This window comes from Onychomys torridus, chromosome 16, assembly GCF_903995425.1.
Source record: "Onychomys torridus chromosome 16, mOncTor1.1, whole genome shotgun sequence".
NCBI classification, from domain to species: Eukaryota; Metazoa; Chordata; class Mammalia; order Rodentia; family Cricetidae; genus Onychomys; species Onychomys torridus.
Window position 1 is genome coordinate 1,844,342 of NC_050458.1, and position 17,518 is coordinate 1,861,859.

General features: G+C 43.2%; 1 protein-coding gene across 1 annotated transcript in view; it reads left to right on the plus strand.

The window, feature by feature from the left end:
* Laptm4b (lysosomal protein transmembrane 4 beta) overlaps positions 1-17,518 on the plus strand; it is a 59,998-nt gene that overhangs the window by 36,371 nt on the left and 6,109 nt on the right. The window contains exons 3-6 of the mRNA XM_036209051.1: positions 8,229-8,302; positions 8,846-8,968; positions 12,274-12,372; positions 14,500-14,595. Of these exons, the coding sequence (XP_036064944.1) occupies positions 8,229-8,302; positions 8,846-8,968; positions 12,274-12,372; positions 14,500-14,595 (392 nt within the window). The remainder of the gene's footprint in view (positions 1-8,228; positions 8,303-8,845; positions 8,969-12,273; positions 12,373-14,499; positions 14,596-17,518) is intronic.

Consider the following 17,518-nt stretch of genomic DNA (forward strand, 5'->3'; position numbering starts at 1 on the left):
TTAGAACATAAAAAGAGAAACTACATACCAATTTCCCTGATGAACACAGATGTAAAAGTTCTCGATAAAATACTTGCAAAGTGAATTCAACAACACATAAAAATATTGTGTACCACCATCAAGTAGGTTTCAAGCTAAAGATGCAGGAGTGGTTCATCATATGCAAACCAATAAATTACATCACTGAAGATATAAACAAATTAAATATCACTTCATAATAAAAGCTCCAAAGAAACTAGGAACAGAAAGATTGTACCTCAACATAATAAAAGCTCTAGCTAACAAACCTATAGCCAATGTTATATAAATGGAGAAGACCTGAGAGCATTTCCTCTAAAATTATGGACAAGACAAGGATGTGGACTCTTCACTCTTGTTTAATATAGTGCTTGAACTCTTAGACTGAAATAAAGCAAGATAAATCAATAAAATGGATATGGGTAGAAAAGGAAGAAGCTGAATTACCCCCAATTTGCAAATGGTATGACTTTTTTGTTAAATGACTCTAAAAGTTCTACCAAAAAATGAGACTCAATAAACACTTTCAGTAAAGTAGTGGGACACAAAATCAACACTGAAAATTAGGGCCTTGTTTTATGGACTGGAGAAATGGCTGGGCATTAAGAAAGAGCACTGAGGGCCGGAAGAGCTCTGCTCAGTTCTCAGCACCCACACAGCAGCTCATACTGGCTGTAACTCCAGTTCCAGGGGTCTGACGCATTCTGGCCTCTGCAGACACTTTGAACACATGTGGTGAATATAAATTCACGAAGGCATGCATATACATAAAAAATCTTTTAAAAATTAAAAAAAAAATAGCTAAGTGTCCATCACTGTAGTAGGAGTCTCTAAGGTAATGGAGGTTAGGAAATTTTAAATGATAGCATTGTGGTTCTCTTGGTGCAGGATCACGCTGTGTGCCTTCTTAGGGGCTGGGCTTGGCAAACACTGCCTGACAGGAGAGGCTTGCTGGTACTTATGGCTGAATTATTTTGTGAAGTCCTAAGTATCCCAGTGTGTTGGAGGTTTCTCACATGTTCCATACATTTGAAAAGATCGAATGAATAGTGTATAATTACTATTAAGAGTGATTTGGGGGTGGGGGGCGGTGGCACTGGAGAGATGGCTCAGAGGTTAAGAGCACTGGCTGCTCCTCCAGAGGTCCTGAGTTCAGTTCCCAGCAACCACATGGTGGCTCACAGCCATCTGTAATGAGATCTGGTGCCCTCTTCTGGCCTGCAGGGATACATGCAGACAGAACACTGTACACATAATAAATAAATTAAAAAAAAAAAAAAAAAGAATGATTTAGGCCCAATGGTGGTTGTGTACATCTTTAATCCCAGCACTTGAGATGCAGACACAGGCAAATCTGTGAGTTTAAGGCCAGTCTGATCTATAGAGTGAGTTCTGGGACAGCCAGGGCTACACAGAAAAGTCCTATCTCAAAAATGGGGGGTAGGGATCATACAAAATAAATAAGTAGACAAATAATGAATAAATAAATGATTTAATATCACGAGGCTAAGAAGGAACAGGAGAGCAGGTATTCATTTGAATCTTTAAAAAAAAAAAAGAAAACTTGTTTCAGCCGCAGTGGTGGCGCACGCCTTTAATCCCAGCACTTGGGAGGCAGAGGCAGGCTGATCTCTGTAAGTTTAAGGCCAGCCTGGTCTACAGAGAGAGGTCCAGGACAGGCTCCAAAGCTACAGAGAAGCACTGTGTTTTTTGTTTGTTTGTTTGTTTGTTTTTTAAAAACAAAAACAAACCTTGTTTCCTCTTAGCGTTTATTTTTTATATGTTCTGCTCCCCCTTTTAAAATAAGCTGGCTGGTGAGCTGGGCCAAGAGGCTCAGGTCCATAATCATAGCTACTCCAAAAAAGCTGAGGCAGGAAGATGGCAAGATTGGAGCCTGCCCGGGGAACTTGGTAATGAGGCTTGTCTCCAAATACAAGGCTGGAAACAAAGCCCACTGGTAGAATGCTTGCCTGGTGATGTGCAGGAGACTCTGGTTGGTTTTGGTCCTCAGTACTACACAGGGTCAGTGGGCTGGGACACTGACTTTGTAGTTACTGTTCCAGACAGGCCTTTAAGTATTTAAACCAGGAGGGTAGAGTTAGAAGTCTGTGAGATTGTTCAGTCAGTTGTGTCATTATAATTGAAAATTCTGTAAGTTAATAGAGCTATTTTGGAACTGGAGAGACAGCCTAGGGTTGAAAGCTTTTACAGGGGATCTGGATTTGGTTCCCAATATACACATGATAGCTTCTAACCATCTATGTAACTTTTGCTCAGGTGGTCTGGTAGAAGATAAGCAAAATAGGGAATTGGAATTCCTCCTTATTGGAGAATCTATTAGGATAAAGAAAATAGGAATTTTCCTCACTTTAACATCTAGCTTTTAGACATTCCTGTTAAAAATATTAATCATATATATTTATCATTTGTAAATTTTTCATGTTATCAAAAACATTGACAAATGGAATGGATTGGTCAGAAAATAAACATCCATCGATTCTCAGCCTTGAATCCATTTATCTGTGTACCTTTTAAGTCATGTGGTTCAATAGTTGGCATAGTCAGCATCTTGACTACATTTTGATTAATTTCTTTTAATTTTCTTTTTTCTTTTGGTTTTCAAGACTGTTTTGGTTTTCAAGACAGGGTTTCTCTGTGTAATCTTGGCTCTAGCTATCCTGGAACTCACTCTGTAGACCAGGCTGGCCCGAATGCACAGAGATCCACCTGCCTCTGCCTCTCAAGTGCTGGGATCAAAGGTGTGCCACCACCACCTCACTGATATAGTATGTATTTATGGCATAGATTTGCTTTTTCAGATTTTCTATACCAAAGAAAATTATCCAGAAATTTGTTAAGGGTGTGGAAGACTTTAATTCAAGAGGGAATCCAAAGCTGGGCATGGTGGTACAGGCCTGTAACCCCATGACTTGGGGAGGCTGAGGCAGGAGGGGTGTCTTTCAGACCCACTAGGAGTAAATATTAGTAAGACTTTGTTTCAAAAATACATGTGATGACAGGCAGTGGTGGCACACGCCTTTGATCCCAGCACTCGGGAGGCAGAGCCAGGCAGATTTCTGTGAGTTCGAGACCAGCCTGGTCTAAAAAGCGACCCAAGACAGGCACCAAAACTTCACGGAGAAACCCTGTCTCGCAAAACCGAAAAGAAAAAGAAAAATACAAGTGAGCTATGTTCCTGCCCATGTCCTCTGTAGTTCTTCACATGTGTGGAATATGAGCGTAGGCAGGTCCAAAGAAATGGAAAGTGGGTTAGTAGATGCCAGGAGCAGTGGAGTGGGGGATGACTGTGAATGAGTATTGGAGATTGTTTTTGGAAGGATGGAAATATTTTGGCCCCTGGGGTGATGGCCATGCAGCTTTATGAATGTACTAAAGCCATTAGCTTACACATGTTAATTCTTTAGCAATCCCCTCCTCTACCTGAGTTGCCCTCCATTTGTTCCCAGAATTCTTCCCTCTCTTCCCATCTGTAATAGCTAATTATCGACTTGAGAACAAAGACAACATCCTGTTAATTTTTGCAGCTTATCATAAACTAGGTTAAACCTACTAGTAGTATTCATTAGGTAAATGCTGTTTTAAAGCATAAAATTATCTAGTTACAAAATCCCTCTTTGGGGTGAATTTTATATTTCAATGAGAAATTATAAACAACCAACAAATTCTGAGTATTCAACTCTTCTGTTCCGGGCGATGAAATTAGTATCTTGCTCCTTGTTCCTCCCTGACCTTTCACCCTCTGCAGCCCCCGAAGCAGGGTGTAAGCCTGGGGCTTTTAGTCTTCACCATGAGGTTTGAATGGTTTGCATTTTCTTCTGAGGAGCTCAAATAATAATAGTTCCCTACACTTTGTGATGACTGATACTGTTTCCTTTCGTATGTGGTGGTGCCAGCAATGTGGCCAGAAATTAGAGAAGACCTAGATGTAAAAGGAGTCTGATGAAACAAGGTATGGGAACTTGAACCTAGGTAGTGAGTTAGTTGCAAGCCTTCTGAGGAGTAAACAGTCCAGGAGGTGGCGAGAACAGAGTTAGATGATTCAAACACAGGCATTTCAGGTAGCTTTTATGTGCTGTCTCCGTGACTAATTGAGTTCAGGAAACATTTTCTAATTGCCTCTTGTACCTGTGGTATAGCTTTTCTTAGGCTCCTTTACAAATTAGAACTGCATAATTAAAGCAGGAATTTAATTTAGGAAACAATTTGATATAGTATGCTCTGATGTTGAGGTGGGGAGGCTACTATGCAAAAGTAGTCCTGGCATTGGCCAGGGCTATTACTGATCATAGAATCCCATTATTAGATTAGGGTCAACTGTTGGATGGCTTGTGCTGGGGGATTGAATTCACGGCCTCGTTCGCATTAGGCAAGCACTCTACTGCTGAGCTGTCCTGTGAGTCCTAGGCAGGAATGCACTTTGATTCCTCAGAGTGACTCTTATCTACTATTGATACTGTATTATTTCTGTGGGTTGGTAGATGTGCCGGATTACTGGAAATGGTATGTAGCCCATTTTCATCTTACCTGCTCTGTGTTATGATTTACAATTTGGGTCTATGTAAGCTTCTTCGAGTGCTTGGGATATAGCCAGTTTGTGCAGAATAGTTGGTAAAAGTACTTACAGAAATAGATTTTCAAAATTTCCCCACTTTTTATGTGAGTGCTCGTGGTATACTTCATTTCAGGGCTTTTATTTTTACCTTTAAATTTCCTTGGGTTTATGTTCTTTGATAAAGATATAAATTATGAAGTTTCAACCTCTGACTCTCATCAAGGGGATGGCTGGAGTATGCCCCCCTCATAGGACACACTGTTCTTACTAAGGTTTGTATGGTGTACATTAATTTTTTCATTTCTTGAATAAAGCTTTTTAGTTTACTTTCCTGTCTGAATACTTATTATTTGTCACTCTAAAGATCTTAGAAATAGTCAAAGAATATCCTATAATGGGCTGTGTGGTGATAATGTATCCCCCCAATATGTTGTGCACCCTAATAAATTTGTCTGGGGTCAGAGAACAGAACAACCACTAGACAAACATAGAGACCAGAAAATGGTGGCACACATGCCTTTAATCCTAGCATTCAGGAGGCAGAGATCCAACTGGATCTCTGTGAGTTCAAAGCCACACTGGAAACAGCCAGGCATGGTGACTCATGCCTTTAATCTTAGAAAGTGATGGCAGGAAGCAAAAAGGTATATAAGGTGTGAGGACTGGGAACTAGAGTCTGGTTAAGCTTTGAGGCTTTTAGCAGCAGTTCAGCTGAGATCCATTCAGGTGAGGACTTAGAAGCTTTCAGTCTGAGGAAACAAGATCTGCTGAGGAATTGGCAAGGTAAGGTTGGCTGTGGCTTTTGTACTGTTTTTCTGATCTTACAGCATTCACCCCAATATCTGGCTCTAGGCTTGTTTTTATTAATAAGACCTTTTAAGATTCATGCTACATCTGGCACCCAACTTGTCAGGTACTAATTCTCGAAAAAGCCTTTTGCCTGTGGCCTTGCAGTCCCCAGCTCAGGCCCGGGCTGCACTTGGCCTCAGCAGATTGTGATGGCACACACTGGTAGGATTTGCTGAAGGAGGCAGAGGCAGGAGGATCCTGAGTTTGAGGCCAGCCTAGGAGGCTTACTGAGAAGCTGCGGCCAGGGCTGAGCCACAAACAGTGGCAGTGGGACCATGGAGGCAGCAGCTGCTGCTCCAAGTTGCCAGCTGCCTATCATTGTGTTGATGGTGCCGCAATGCTGTTACTGGGGATGAAAGGTTTACCGCTGCTTGTTCAGAGAGCAATTGCCAGGACCATTGTGTTACAAGAAAGCATCAACAAAGGTCAGTTTGGAGAAGTTTGGCGAGGCAAGTAGCAGGGAGAAGAAATTGTTGTGAAGATATTCTCTTCTAGGGAAGAACATTTGTGGTTCTGAGAAACAGACATTTATCAGACTGATTGCTCCAAACCACAGAGGAGGCACAAAAAAAAAAAAAAAAAAAATCTGCAAGGAACCATGCCTAACAGCAACTTTGAAATCTTCAAAAGGATGATGGAATCCCACAATGATGATTCCACATGAACTATGATAAAGCCATTAAGCTGATTAACACTACCTAAAGATCTGCTTTGGACTACAAACTGCTCAGGACAATTTAGAGATGGCTAGCTGAGATGATCCAGCCTCACAGACTGCTCCAACAAGGACTTGAGACAAGCCCTGCACTTTTGCCTTATGCAGAGACTGGACAACAAATGACATGGTTGACTCTCCCAGGACTTGACACTGAACCCAAAATTTTCTTTTCAGAATTCCCTAAAAGATGCCTTCACCCTCAGACAGCAGGAAGTAATTTTAAGAACACAATACCCACATTCCCAAGAAGTAGGGTGGGTGGTTTTTGGTCGTTCAGTGGCTTATGGATAATTGTCATTGTTTACGATGGTTGGTTACAAATAGTTAATTGTTAATGGTAAAAAAAAAAAAAAAGCTAAACAAAGGAGATTAGATACAGGGTTCTTGTTTTTTAAAAAAAGAAATATACAGCATTCTTGTTTAAAAAAAAAGAAAAGAAAGATATAGAAAAGGGTAGATCATTGAATCTACTCTGAAAAGGGAAGATATAGAAATGATAAGATAAAAGGTAGAATTTTGGATCTACTCAGGATATGATAAGATAAAAAGGGAGATTATTGAATCTACTTTTTTTTGTTTTTTTGTTTTTTCGAGACGGGGTTTCTCTGTAGTTTGGTGCCTGTCCTGGACCTCGCTCTGTAGACCAAGCTGGCCTCAACTCAGAGATCTGCCTGGCTCTGCCTCCTGAGTTCTGGGATTAACGGCACTGCCCCAAACTATTTTTCTTATTAAATATACAAAAGGTCTCCCCTCCCCTCCCTTCTCCCCCTCTCCTCAGAGTTCAGGGCATTTAGTTCATCACCGCAGGAGGCAGGATAATGAGGTGGAGCTGGGAGGCTCAGAAGGGGTCACCAAACGTGCTCTAGGGGCCTTTCTTCTATTTTTGTATTGGGAACCTCAGCATGGGGAGATGAGGAGACTTCTGGCTAACCCAGGCCCTTCTCGATCTAGTCAAATTGACAATCAAGATTAACCACTGTGGCAGAATTAGTCACAGGCCAGCCTTTTGGTGTACACAATCTCAGAAGCCCTCATTTTAGACTCTGTTCAGAAAGAACAGCATCTACCTCAGCTGGGAAGGATACTGCAGTGCCCTCAGCATTAGGACTTAGCGGCGAGGCTGCACCATATGGTACAGGCTTTCCTGGATAAAGAAGTGTCTGGCTAGCACCTTCAGGCACCATTCCAAACCAGTTGTGCAGTAAGAGTATGTGAACGTGTTGTTTTTTTGTTTGTTTGTTAGTAGCCATGTTATGAAAAGCAACAAGAAAACAAGATTAGTTGTAATGATTGTAACCAGTATAAATGCCATTAATAAGGTATTTTACACTCTCCAAAGTGAGTCTGGGGCTTCTCACTGTATGTGCCCAGTGCCCACATGCTGCTGCTAGAGGGGCATAGATGATGGTGGTGGCAAATGATGTAGTGTCCTCTACCTGAAGAGAAATCAGCAACCACCAGAAACAGAATAAGATTGGTAATTCCACGTGTGGGAGGGCTAGACTAGCCGGGATGCTTGGGGAAGCTTTCCAAGGGTGATTTTGCCTGGGACCTATGTCAGTGAGAAGGGGATTCTGATCACACGAACAGTGAAGCAGACTACAGGCGTGAGGCCTGGTGGATACTGATTTTGAACATGGTTATGTGATATAGCTGGCCCAGCTGGGGGAGTGAGGGGAGAGGTGGAATCACTTGAATAATTGGACATTAGGGTCTTGAAAAGAAACTGAGACTTTTAATTTTAAACGAATGAGTAAGGTATGGAAAAGTTTGATATGCATGAGTGTATAAAATGCAAATAGACACCTTTGTGAGTATAGGATGACTGGTGATGAGTATTTATAGTTAGTGGACCAGAAGGCCAACTTTGGTATCTGTAACCAGTATCTCTGCCACAACTGATACAGTCGCTTAGGATTTAGGGAGAACATCTGGGCACTTGTTAGGTCTATGGTTGATGCAGCGTAAAGTTTTCACTTGTGGTTGGTTTATAACCAAAATAACTTGAAGAGAAACTCGGTGTATTCAGTAGTGGATCTGATTGTGTCTGCCCCTTTGACCTTTTCCCAGATATGTGCATTGCTATTGCAATCTCTCTCCTCATGATCCTGATATGTGCAATGGCTACTTACGGAGCATACAAGGTAAGTGGCTACAGTGAGGTGCCAGACCTTTCTTTAGGCCCTTCCACCAAAGCAATGGTTCTCAATCTTCCTAATGCTGCAATCCTTTAATGCAGTTCCTCATGTTGTGGTGACCCCAACCATAAAATTGTTTTTACTGCTAGTTTATAACTAATTTTGCTACTGTGACAAATCATGATGTAAATATCCGTGTTTTCCGCTGGTCTTGGGCGACCTCTATGAAAGGATCATTTGACCCCCACAGGGGTCATGACCCACAGGTTGAGAACTGCTGCATTAGAGTAGCCTGTGGGATTGCTATTCAGAGTGTGGGGTTATTCATAGTTTCTGCAAGAATCTTTAGAAATCTCTAATACCTCATGGTACTAGGAAAGCTGGGAAAACAACATTATCATGAACACTGGCCATTTTTGCCTGACTGCCCCAGCTTGGCATACCAGTTGCCATCATGGCTTAATGACTGCCAGTCCCAGTCCCTTCAGACTGGTGAACTAAAGTCCATTTATATCCAACACGTTAACATTCTGTTTTCCTTGTGTTTAGCAACATGCTGCGTGGATCATCCCATTCTTCTGTTACCAGATCTTTGATTTTGCCCTGAATACCTTGGTTGCGATCACCGTGCTTGTCTATCCAAACTCCATTCAGGAGTACATCCGACAGCTGGTAAGTGGCCCTCCCACACGCTCACTGCCTCTTGTCCTGAGAGGTCTGCCTGAGTAAAGGACAGGGCATGATCGGGACATGTGTTAAGTAGATTTTAAGCTTGCACTCCAGTGTCTGGTCAGATTGCTGAGTGTTTTCTGAAAGGTGGGAGTTCTGCCTACTAGGGTGCTTTTGGACGCTGTAACCATCCTGACTTCCCCTAACGCATCAGCAGCAGGTGGCATTTTGCCCCTGTTGGCATGGAGAGACAGGAAGCTGCTGTGCAGTAGTTCTCAGACTGGTTCCCCATAGACTGGTCTCTCCACGTGTCTGTCATTTGAGGACTAGATTCCTGGTAAGTCCTTTATGGACACGTGAGTCAATATTGGTGGCTGGGTATCCAGGAGCTTCTTGTGGCATTAGATGGAATAATTCTAGGACCTCATGCTTTTTAATCATGGGTTTTTAAATTGTGAAATGTGTCTGAAAGTGCAATGTCTTTAAATTGGTTTTTTTTTTGGAGTTGGTGGGGGAGTTTCGAGACAGAGTTTCTCTGTGAAATTGAAATAATACCCTGGATTCTTCTTTGTTTTGTTTTTTAAAATGGATCCTGGGAATTGAACCAGATCCTCTGGAAGAGCAGCAAGTACCCATAACCACTGAGCCATCTCGCCAGACCCTTAAAATTGTTTTAAATGCCAAGACATCTCTCATTCTTTTTTTTTTTTTTTAGCTTTTGAGACAGGGTTTCTCTGTGTAGCCCTGGCTGTCCTGGAACTCAACTATATAGACCAGGCTGGCCTTGAACTCAGATATCTACCTCCTAAGAGCTGGGATTAAAGGCTAAGATATTTATTCTTAAAGGTTCTCTCTGTATATAATTTTTTAACGTGGTACTATTAATATTAAACTCAGGACTCCCGCCTGCCAAACAAACGCTTTAGTACCACAGCCTCTGCTTATTTTAGAGTTCCGGTTGAGATAGGGTCTTGCTGAGTTGCCCAGGTTGGCCTCCTGCCTCAGCCTGGTCATGGAGTAGTGCTCATTGTAGTAGTCTCTGAACTCAGGCTAAGGACTAGGGTTCTTCTAGAATGAGAGGTAAAAGCTGTAGGATGTGGTGGGACACTGGAAAAGGCTAGCAGGTGGGAGGGAGGGGTTGAGTAGAGAGACGGTCTAGTCTTCCTCAAGGTCATGTGACACCTGTCACTCCCAGGACAGAAGCATCCTTGTGGTCAATTCCTTTTATTATTGTTTTAAGAATCAGGACCATGCTGATGGACTATGGTGTCTAAAAGTTCTATGTGCCAGTTTTGAGAGTTGCCTCTTATGACCCAGAACACTGTGAGGGGCTGATTAGTGGTGGGCAGGTGGAGAATTCACCTCTGTGCTGAGGGTTGGCATTAATTCTGACGATCGACGATCGTTTGCTGGGCTCCTCAGATCACGCTGGAAATGAGCCAGAACCGGTCTCAAATGCTCAACACGTGTGGGCTGGACTGGAAGGTGGTAAGGACACCTGAGGATGGCCAGCAGCAGCCCTGTGCTGTTGTCTATCACATCCCTGGGCTTCAGAGATTGTCATAGAGCCCACGCACAAGACATGTAGGACGTTAGTGACTTCCTTCAGGCCCCCACCTTGTTCTGCTACTCTTCATTTACTTTTGAGCCATCATGTACAATGACAGTGTTGTTGGAGCTGAGAGGAATGATAATACTCTTTAAAGAAAGAAAAAGGGGGGGAAAGGAGGAAGCCAGGTGGTGGTGCACACCTGTAATCCCATTAAGGTGGATCTCTGTGAATTTGAGGTCAGCCTGGCCGTTTTTGTTTGTTTTTGTTTTTTTGTTTTGTTTTGTTTTGTTTTTGGAGACAGGGTTTCTCTGTGTAACTTTGTGCCTTTCCTGGATCTCACTTGGTAGACCAGGCTGGTTTCCAACTCACAGAAATCTGCCTTCCTCTGTCTCCCAGTGCCGGGATTAAAGGCATGCGCCACCGCCACCGACTCTTCAGAGCAATTTCAAGGACAGCCAAGGCTACACAAAGAAACCCTGCCTCTAAAAACAAAACAAAACAAAACCAAAGAGAGAGAGAGAGAGAGAGAGAGAGATTTCACTTTTAATTTGTAATGATAAACCAAATAATACAAATGAAATATTTCAAGAAGCCAGGAGAGGTGGCAGAAGTTCAGGGTCAGGAGTTCAGGGTCATCCTTATCTACATGGTGAATTTGAGGCCAGCCTGGGTTACATGTGATTCTGTCTCAACTTCCTATTACCCTGCCAAAAAAATTCCATACTATTTAATGGTCACTCTGGGCTGGGCATGGCGTTGCATGCCTATAAGTGTGTGTGCCTTTTTATAGAGGTGTGCTTTTGTTTTTGGTTTTTTTTTTTACCCTGGTAATTCATCGTCACTGTTTACAATGTCTAGAAAGATGTACCTTTAGCAAAGACACTCACTTCAGTAGCTTTCTCCTTGTCCTGCACAACCCTTCAGAGTATCTAGAACTTGAAGGAAATAAGAAAACACTACCCAGTCACACCAGAAGTGCACCAATAGCACACACTGGTTAGAACTTGAAGGAAATAAGAAAACACTACCCAGTCACACCAGAAGTGCACCAATAGCACACACTGGTGCTCCCGGGTGCAGAGGGAGGACTTAGTGTCACCTCACATCTCTCAGGATTCCTCCTCTGACTTTTGTTCGGTGCTGTGCAGGCAGCCTAAGGGAGAGGCAGCCTGAGAGAGTAGGCAGCAGCAGGGGGCCAGCTTCTGTTAAGACGACTGCCTCGTGCCTTTGCAAAGACAGCTTTTGTTGTTGTTGTTGTTGTTGTTTTGTTGTTTTGTTGTGTGTTTGTTTCTGGTATAGGGTTCTGAGTAGCCTTGCCTGCCCTGGAACTTGTGTAGACCAGGCTGCTTCCCAAGTACTGTGCAAAAAGCTTCTTTGTTACACAAAAACCCCTTTAGCAAACTAATATCCACATACTAAAACCAAGGCTCTGGAATTCCTCTAGGAAAAGCAACTCAGTAACAATCCCTGACTTAGAGAAAAGGCAGTTCAAAGCCTGGGTGATATCGACCAGGAATCCATGCCAGGTGCAATGGCTCTGTCAATCTCTCTGCAGACTTTCCTTTGCTGGGGTGCCTGAGTTAGGAACAAGTTGCTTGCTCACTATTTGTTGCTGTTTCATGGGTAGAGGTGGAGAGAATTTTGTATCTGTCCTAAATAGCAATCATCTGCTCTCAAATGAGCACCCTGGGTTGCTGGCTGTGGAATATATCTTGAAAATGAATGAGATTTGCTAATGAGGCCCTTTCCCTTTCAGCCTCCCAGTTTCCCCTACAGAGATGACATAATGTCCGTGAATCCTACATGTTTGGTCCTTATTATTCTTCTGTTTATCAGCATTATTTTGACATTTAAGGTAAGCATGAATATTCTCGTTATGGATTAAATATTCAGTGTATTCCTGAATTTGAAAGACATAAACAAAATAATCTGTCCTCTTGGTTTCCTAACATCACGGTTTATTCTTTTGTCTGTGTGAGAAAGAAATACTGACTTAAATTACACAGGCCAGTCAAGGAGAGATGGTGGCTCAGTGGTTATAACTAATACTGCAGCATGCAGTAGGATGGTATGCATGTTTTTAGTAGTAAGTCACAAAAGTTAGATGCAAGCATTTGAATAAATACCACAAATACACAGTTTTTATTGTGCTACAATCCATGTCACAAAATTCAGCCATTTAGGGCTTGGAGATTTAGCTTAGTGGTAGAGTGCTTGCCTAGCAAGTGCAATGTCCAAGCAGGGTCCAGTCCTCAGCTCCAGGAGAGAGAAAAAAAAAAAAAAAAAATTAACCATTTAATGTATGTGGGCTGATGAGATGGCAGCATGATGGGGGAAGGTCCTTGCTGCAAGGCTGGTGAACTGACCCAGTTCACCTCCAGGAACCCACAGGGTGGAGTAAGAGAACACCTCCCAAAAGTTCTCCTGTGATCACATGCACAATGTCATATGCACATAGATGTGAGTATTCGTGTACATGCACACACACTCTCTCTCAATAAGTTATTAAAAGAAATGTGAGTCAGTGTTTTTCCAGTGCACTTATGAGTGTGCAACTGTAGCTTCATGACTGCATGTACTTCATGACTGCATGTAGCTTCATGGCTATGTACGTTTAGTATTGTATTTCCTCCCAAGATAGGGTTTCTCTGTGTAGCCCTGGCTGTCCTGGAACTTGATCTAGGCCTGCCTCTGCCTCCCAAGTGCTGGGATTAAAGGTGTGTGCCACCACGCCAAGCAGCTTAGAACATTCCTGCCACTTATCACCAGGCCTTTGTAGTCCGCTCTACCCTGGAAAAGCACTACGTTACTTTCTGTCTCTGGATTGATGTATTGTAGACACTTTACATCAAGACCGTCAGCTGTGTGTTGGTCTTTGTGGATAGCTTTTTTCCCTCCTAGGTTGCTGCCCTGGTTTGCTCTCTTACTGTGATAAAGACCATGACAAAAGCAACTTGGAAGAAGAACGTGTTTATTTTCCTTACATTCCCGGGTCGCGGTCTATTAAGGGAAGCCAAGGCGGGAACTGAAGCAGAGACCCTGCAGGAACACTGCTTACTGGCTTTCTCCATTGCTTGCTCAGCTTCCTATTTTCATACAACCCAAGACTCAGGGGTTGCACAGTGGCTTGGACCTTCCCACATCAATCATTACTTAAGAAAAAGCCCCACAGGCTTATCACAGGCCAGTCTGATGGGGTGCTTTCTCAGCTGAGGTCCCCTTTCCCCAGGTGCCCTGCTGTAGGCATGCCACATGTCCATCCAGCACATGGCAGACGTTCAGTTGCTTCCACTTTCCTAAAGTGGAAGTGCCGCTCTTCACATTGCTAGTAAGGTGTGGTGGACATGGGGTCCAGTCCTGTGGACGCACGCATCCCTGGGGCAGGATTGCTGGCTCCTGTGGTAACTTGGTTAAAACTTGGCAGGGGTGGAGGGAGATGCTATACTGCTTGACATCTTTAATAGCAGTGTGTGACATTTCTCTGTTTAACTGTTTTTTTAGTCAAAGCATTTTAAAATTAGGGAGGCCTTTTGAAGTTGAGTTCTAATGCAGTTAAAGCTGATTGGAGTAAGAGCACAGAGAAAGCCCCAGGTCTAACATCTCTTGTGCATCCTTTCTAGCCATTGTTCTTCTGAGTGTTCATCTTAAGTACCTCTAGATGCTTCATTCTGAAAATGGAATAAACAAAATCAGAGAATCCTGTAGTCAGGGTACTGAGCAGGGAGGAGGGGGCTTGAGGCTAGCCCAGGCTATACAGCAAGTTTGGCTCACCTCTTACCAAAGAATGAGTAGTCCAGTGACCAGTGGGTGAACAAACTTGACCCACATCAGTGCCAGTGCACCCCTTGCCAGAAATACTGTCCCCAACCTCTGCAATTTTAAATACATTAGGTTTAGTAACATTCACACGATGTTATTTTAGCGTATTGTTTTCAGTCATCTGCAGTTTGAAAATTAGAAACTCAGTGACCTTTATTTGCAGGGTTACTTGATAAGCTGTGTTTGGAGCTGCTACCGATACATCAATGGCAGGAACTCCTCTGATGTCCTGGTTTATGTTACCAGCAATGACACCACGGTAGGTATGATGTCACCAAAGGTGAGAACTCCCCACCCTCTGCTCTGTGATGGTGCCTAATGATTTTAGTGTTTGCTGCTTCTTGTTGAGGCACGTGCATGCGTATGCGTGTGCGTGTGCGTGTGCGTGTGCGTGTGTGCGTGTGTGTGTGTGTGTGTGTGTGTGTTTTATTTGTTTTTTCAAGACAGGCTTTCTCTGTGTAGTCCTGGTTGTCTTGGAACTCACGCTGTAGACCGGGCTGGCTTTGAACTCACAGAGATCTGCCTTCCTCTGCCTCCTGAGTGCTGGGATTAAAGGTGGCCGCCACCCACTGCCTGGCTAAGACATGTTTACCCTCTGCTTGGTCCACCATGTTGTAGTTCTCTGTCAGTATGACAGCTACCTGAAAGAGATGACTTAGAAGGAGAGGGGTTCTTTGGGCTACACTTGGACATTTCTGTCATGTGATTGGACTTGTGGTGAGATAGGAGGAATGTCATGGCAGCAGACTTCGTGGTGGGCAGGCCAGGAAGCACTATGGAGAGACCTCTGATTAAGCCAGGGCCCCCAGTGACCTGCTTCCTTCTAAGCAAGCCCCACTTCCAAAAGTTTCCATCAGCTCCCAGTAACGGCATCAGATTATGAAACCATTAATAGGGTTACTAATAGGTTAATCCATTGATCAGGTCAGAGCCTTTGTTATCCAGTTGCTTGAGTGATTGGATCCTCTAGCTGGGGACCAAGCCTTCAACTCATGAGTCTTGAGGGGGGTCCAGGACATTTCACATTCAAACCATGACATGGATAATAATTGGACCTGGAAAACAGTAACAAAAACCAGCCAACCAAACAAACCAAAACAGTCTGGCAAGATGTCTCAGCAGTTAAGAAAGAGCACTGGCTGCTGTCTCAGGGGACCCAGGTTCATTTCCCAGCACAACATGGTGCCTCACAACCCTCTAACTCCAGTTCAAAATCTGATTCCATCCTCTCCACAAGCACCAATCATGCACATGGTACACAGACATACATGCATCCAAAACACCAGTACACATAAGTATAAAACATTCAGACAACAACAAACAGTGAAGAATGGAGGTTATTCCACTGAAAACTACATGTCTTTGGATAAATTGTGTAAATGACCCTAAATGAAAGTTACTGTTCTGACCTATTGTGTATCTTAGGAAAGGGAGAACACAAGCTTCCTCTAAACGCAAACACATCACAGTTCATGGCACTGATGCTCAGATTAGTCCATCCATGACCAGTTGAGCCTCATCAGAAGCTCTTCAGTGTTCTTGTTCTTATAACATAGACTCCAATATTTCCTACAGCAGATCTCTGGTCTGCTATTTCTCCAAGGAGCCATTTCCTTTTGGTGGAAAATGATATATGGAGACCATAACATGGACTTTAAGGATTAGAATACTCCATAATTTTAAAGATTTCTTTTTTGGCAAGAACTAGGGGTTTTAATGTTGGTATTCTAATTTAAAAACCAAATGTGCCGATGCCTGCCCCAGAGACTTTTTAGAAGGTTGGAATGATCTAGTTTTTCATGGCACATAGCAATATAAGTTTCTCCTTTGCCCATGTCAGTATCGGGCATCCGCATCAACATAATAATGTGTCATGCCTGGCTTTCACTTCATATTAAGTATTGGGCCAGATGGCTCTTCTCCCAGGCTAAATAAATTCATGTTGACCTTTGTGGGAAGATACTGGGGCTCTTGTTAGAAAGTAAACATGCTCCATCTCCTTTTCTAAGACAATGCACATGCTGTGGTGAGCTCAGAGGGAGAACAGAAAGAGTTCCTAGGTAATGGAGATCATTCCCAGGCTTAACCCAGCCTCCATTCCCAGCCAGACCATGCTGGGAATGCCTCGGGCAGAGGGTCCCAAACATAAAGCCTTGAGGTCTGAGTGATTCATTCGGGCCGTGGGAATAAATACCCACCTCTTGACTGCATTAAGTAGTCACATATGCACAGCTTGACAGCAGCCTGCTTGTTATGTTTCCCCTGAGAGTTTAAACTGTCCCAAGGTGCCCTTTGCATCACCACGCCTGCCTGGCCCCAGCACTGTTGGTGCCCTAGGGAGATGCACCCTCCTGTCTAGAGCCTATGTTGGAGAAATCATGTGATGGATACATTATGTAACTATCACATCCTCTTCCTAATGCCATGAAAATGTGCTCACTGGAGGAAAAAAACAGATGAAAATGACAAATATGTAGATTATAGAAACGTTTTTCACATTAAATATTAGCAAATTGAAATTTTTAAGAACTTAATATATGTAACCTTGTTTTAGTAGTAATCCTAAAACTCTGGTCATAGCAGTATTTTGCCAAATGTATGGAACCCAGATCCTGTGAGACTAGGGTCCTCTAAGTCAGCGAGATTCATATTTAGCTAAAACAGTGCCTGAAATTCTGATTCCAGATTTTTTTTAAAGGCGCATTATAGTCTTAGATATGAGAAGAAGGTGAAGTTTCAGGAAGAAAATGGAGAGCTGCCCATTTTCTGGCTGGGAAAGAATGGTTGAGCTGTCTCCCGCAGGGTTACTGTGGGCTTAGCTCACAGTGCCCTCCTCTTTTCTCAGTATGCAAGTGCATGGAACCATGTTTATTCTCAGTTCAGGTTGCCGTTACTTTGGAGTTCCCAGCCTTCATATTTTATCTATGGGAATTTGGGACCAAATTGAAAGCTCTGAAGTATGAATTCTGTGTATGAATACGTTCTCTGAAAGGGTTCAGTTTTTCTCTGTAAAGGACAAAAGAGCTGGGGAGATGGCTCAGTTGGTTAACTACCTGCCATGCAAGCATGCTCATTTGCAATAACACTTGTTTTGGAGTGTGGGAGGTGGTGTTAAGGGACAGTATTGTGTATCCTCAGCTGTCCTCAACTGGCTGTGTAGCTATGCCGAGGAGGTATGCGAT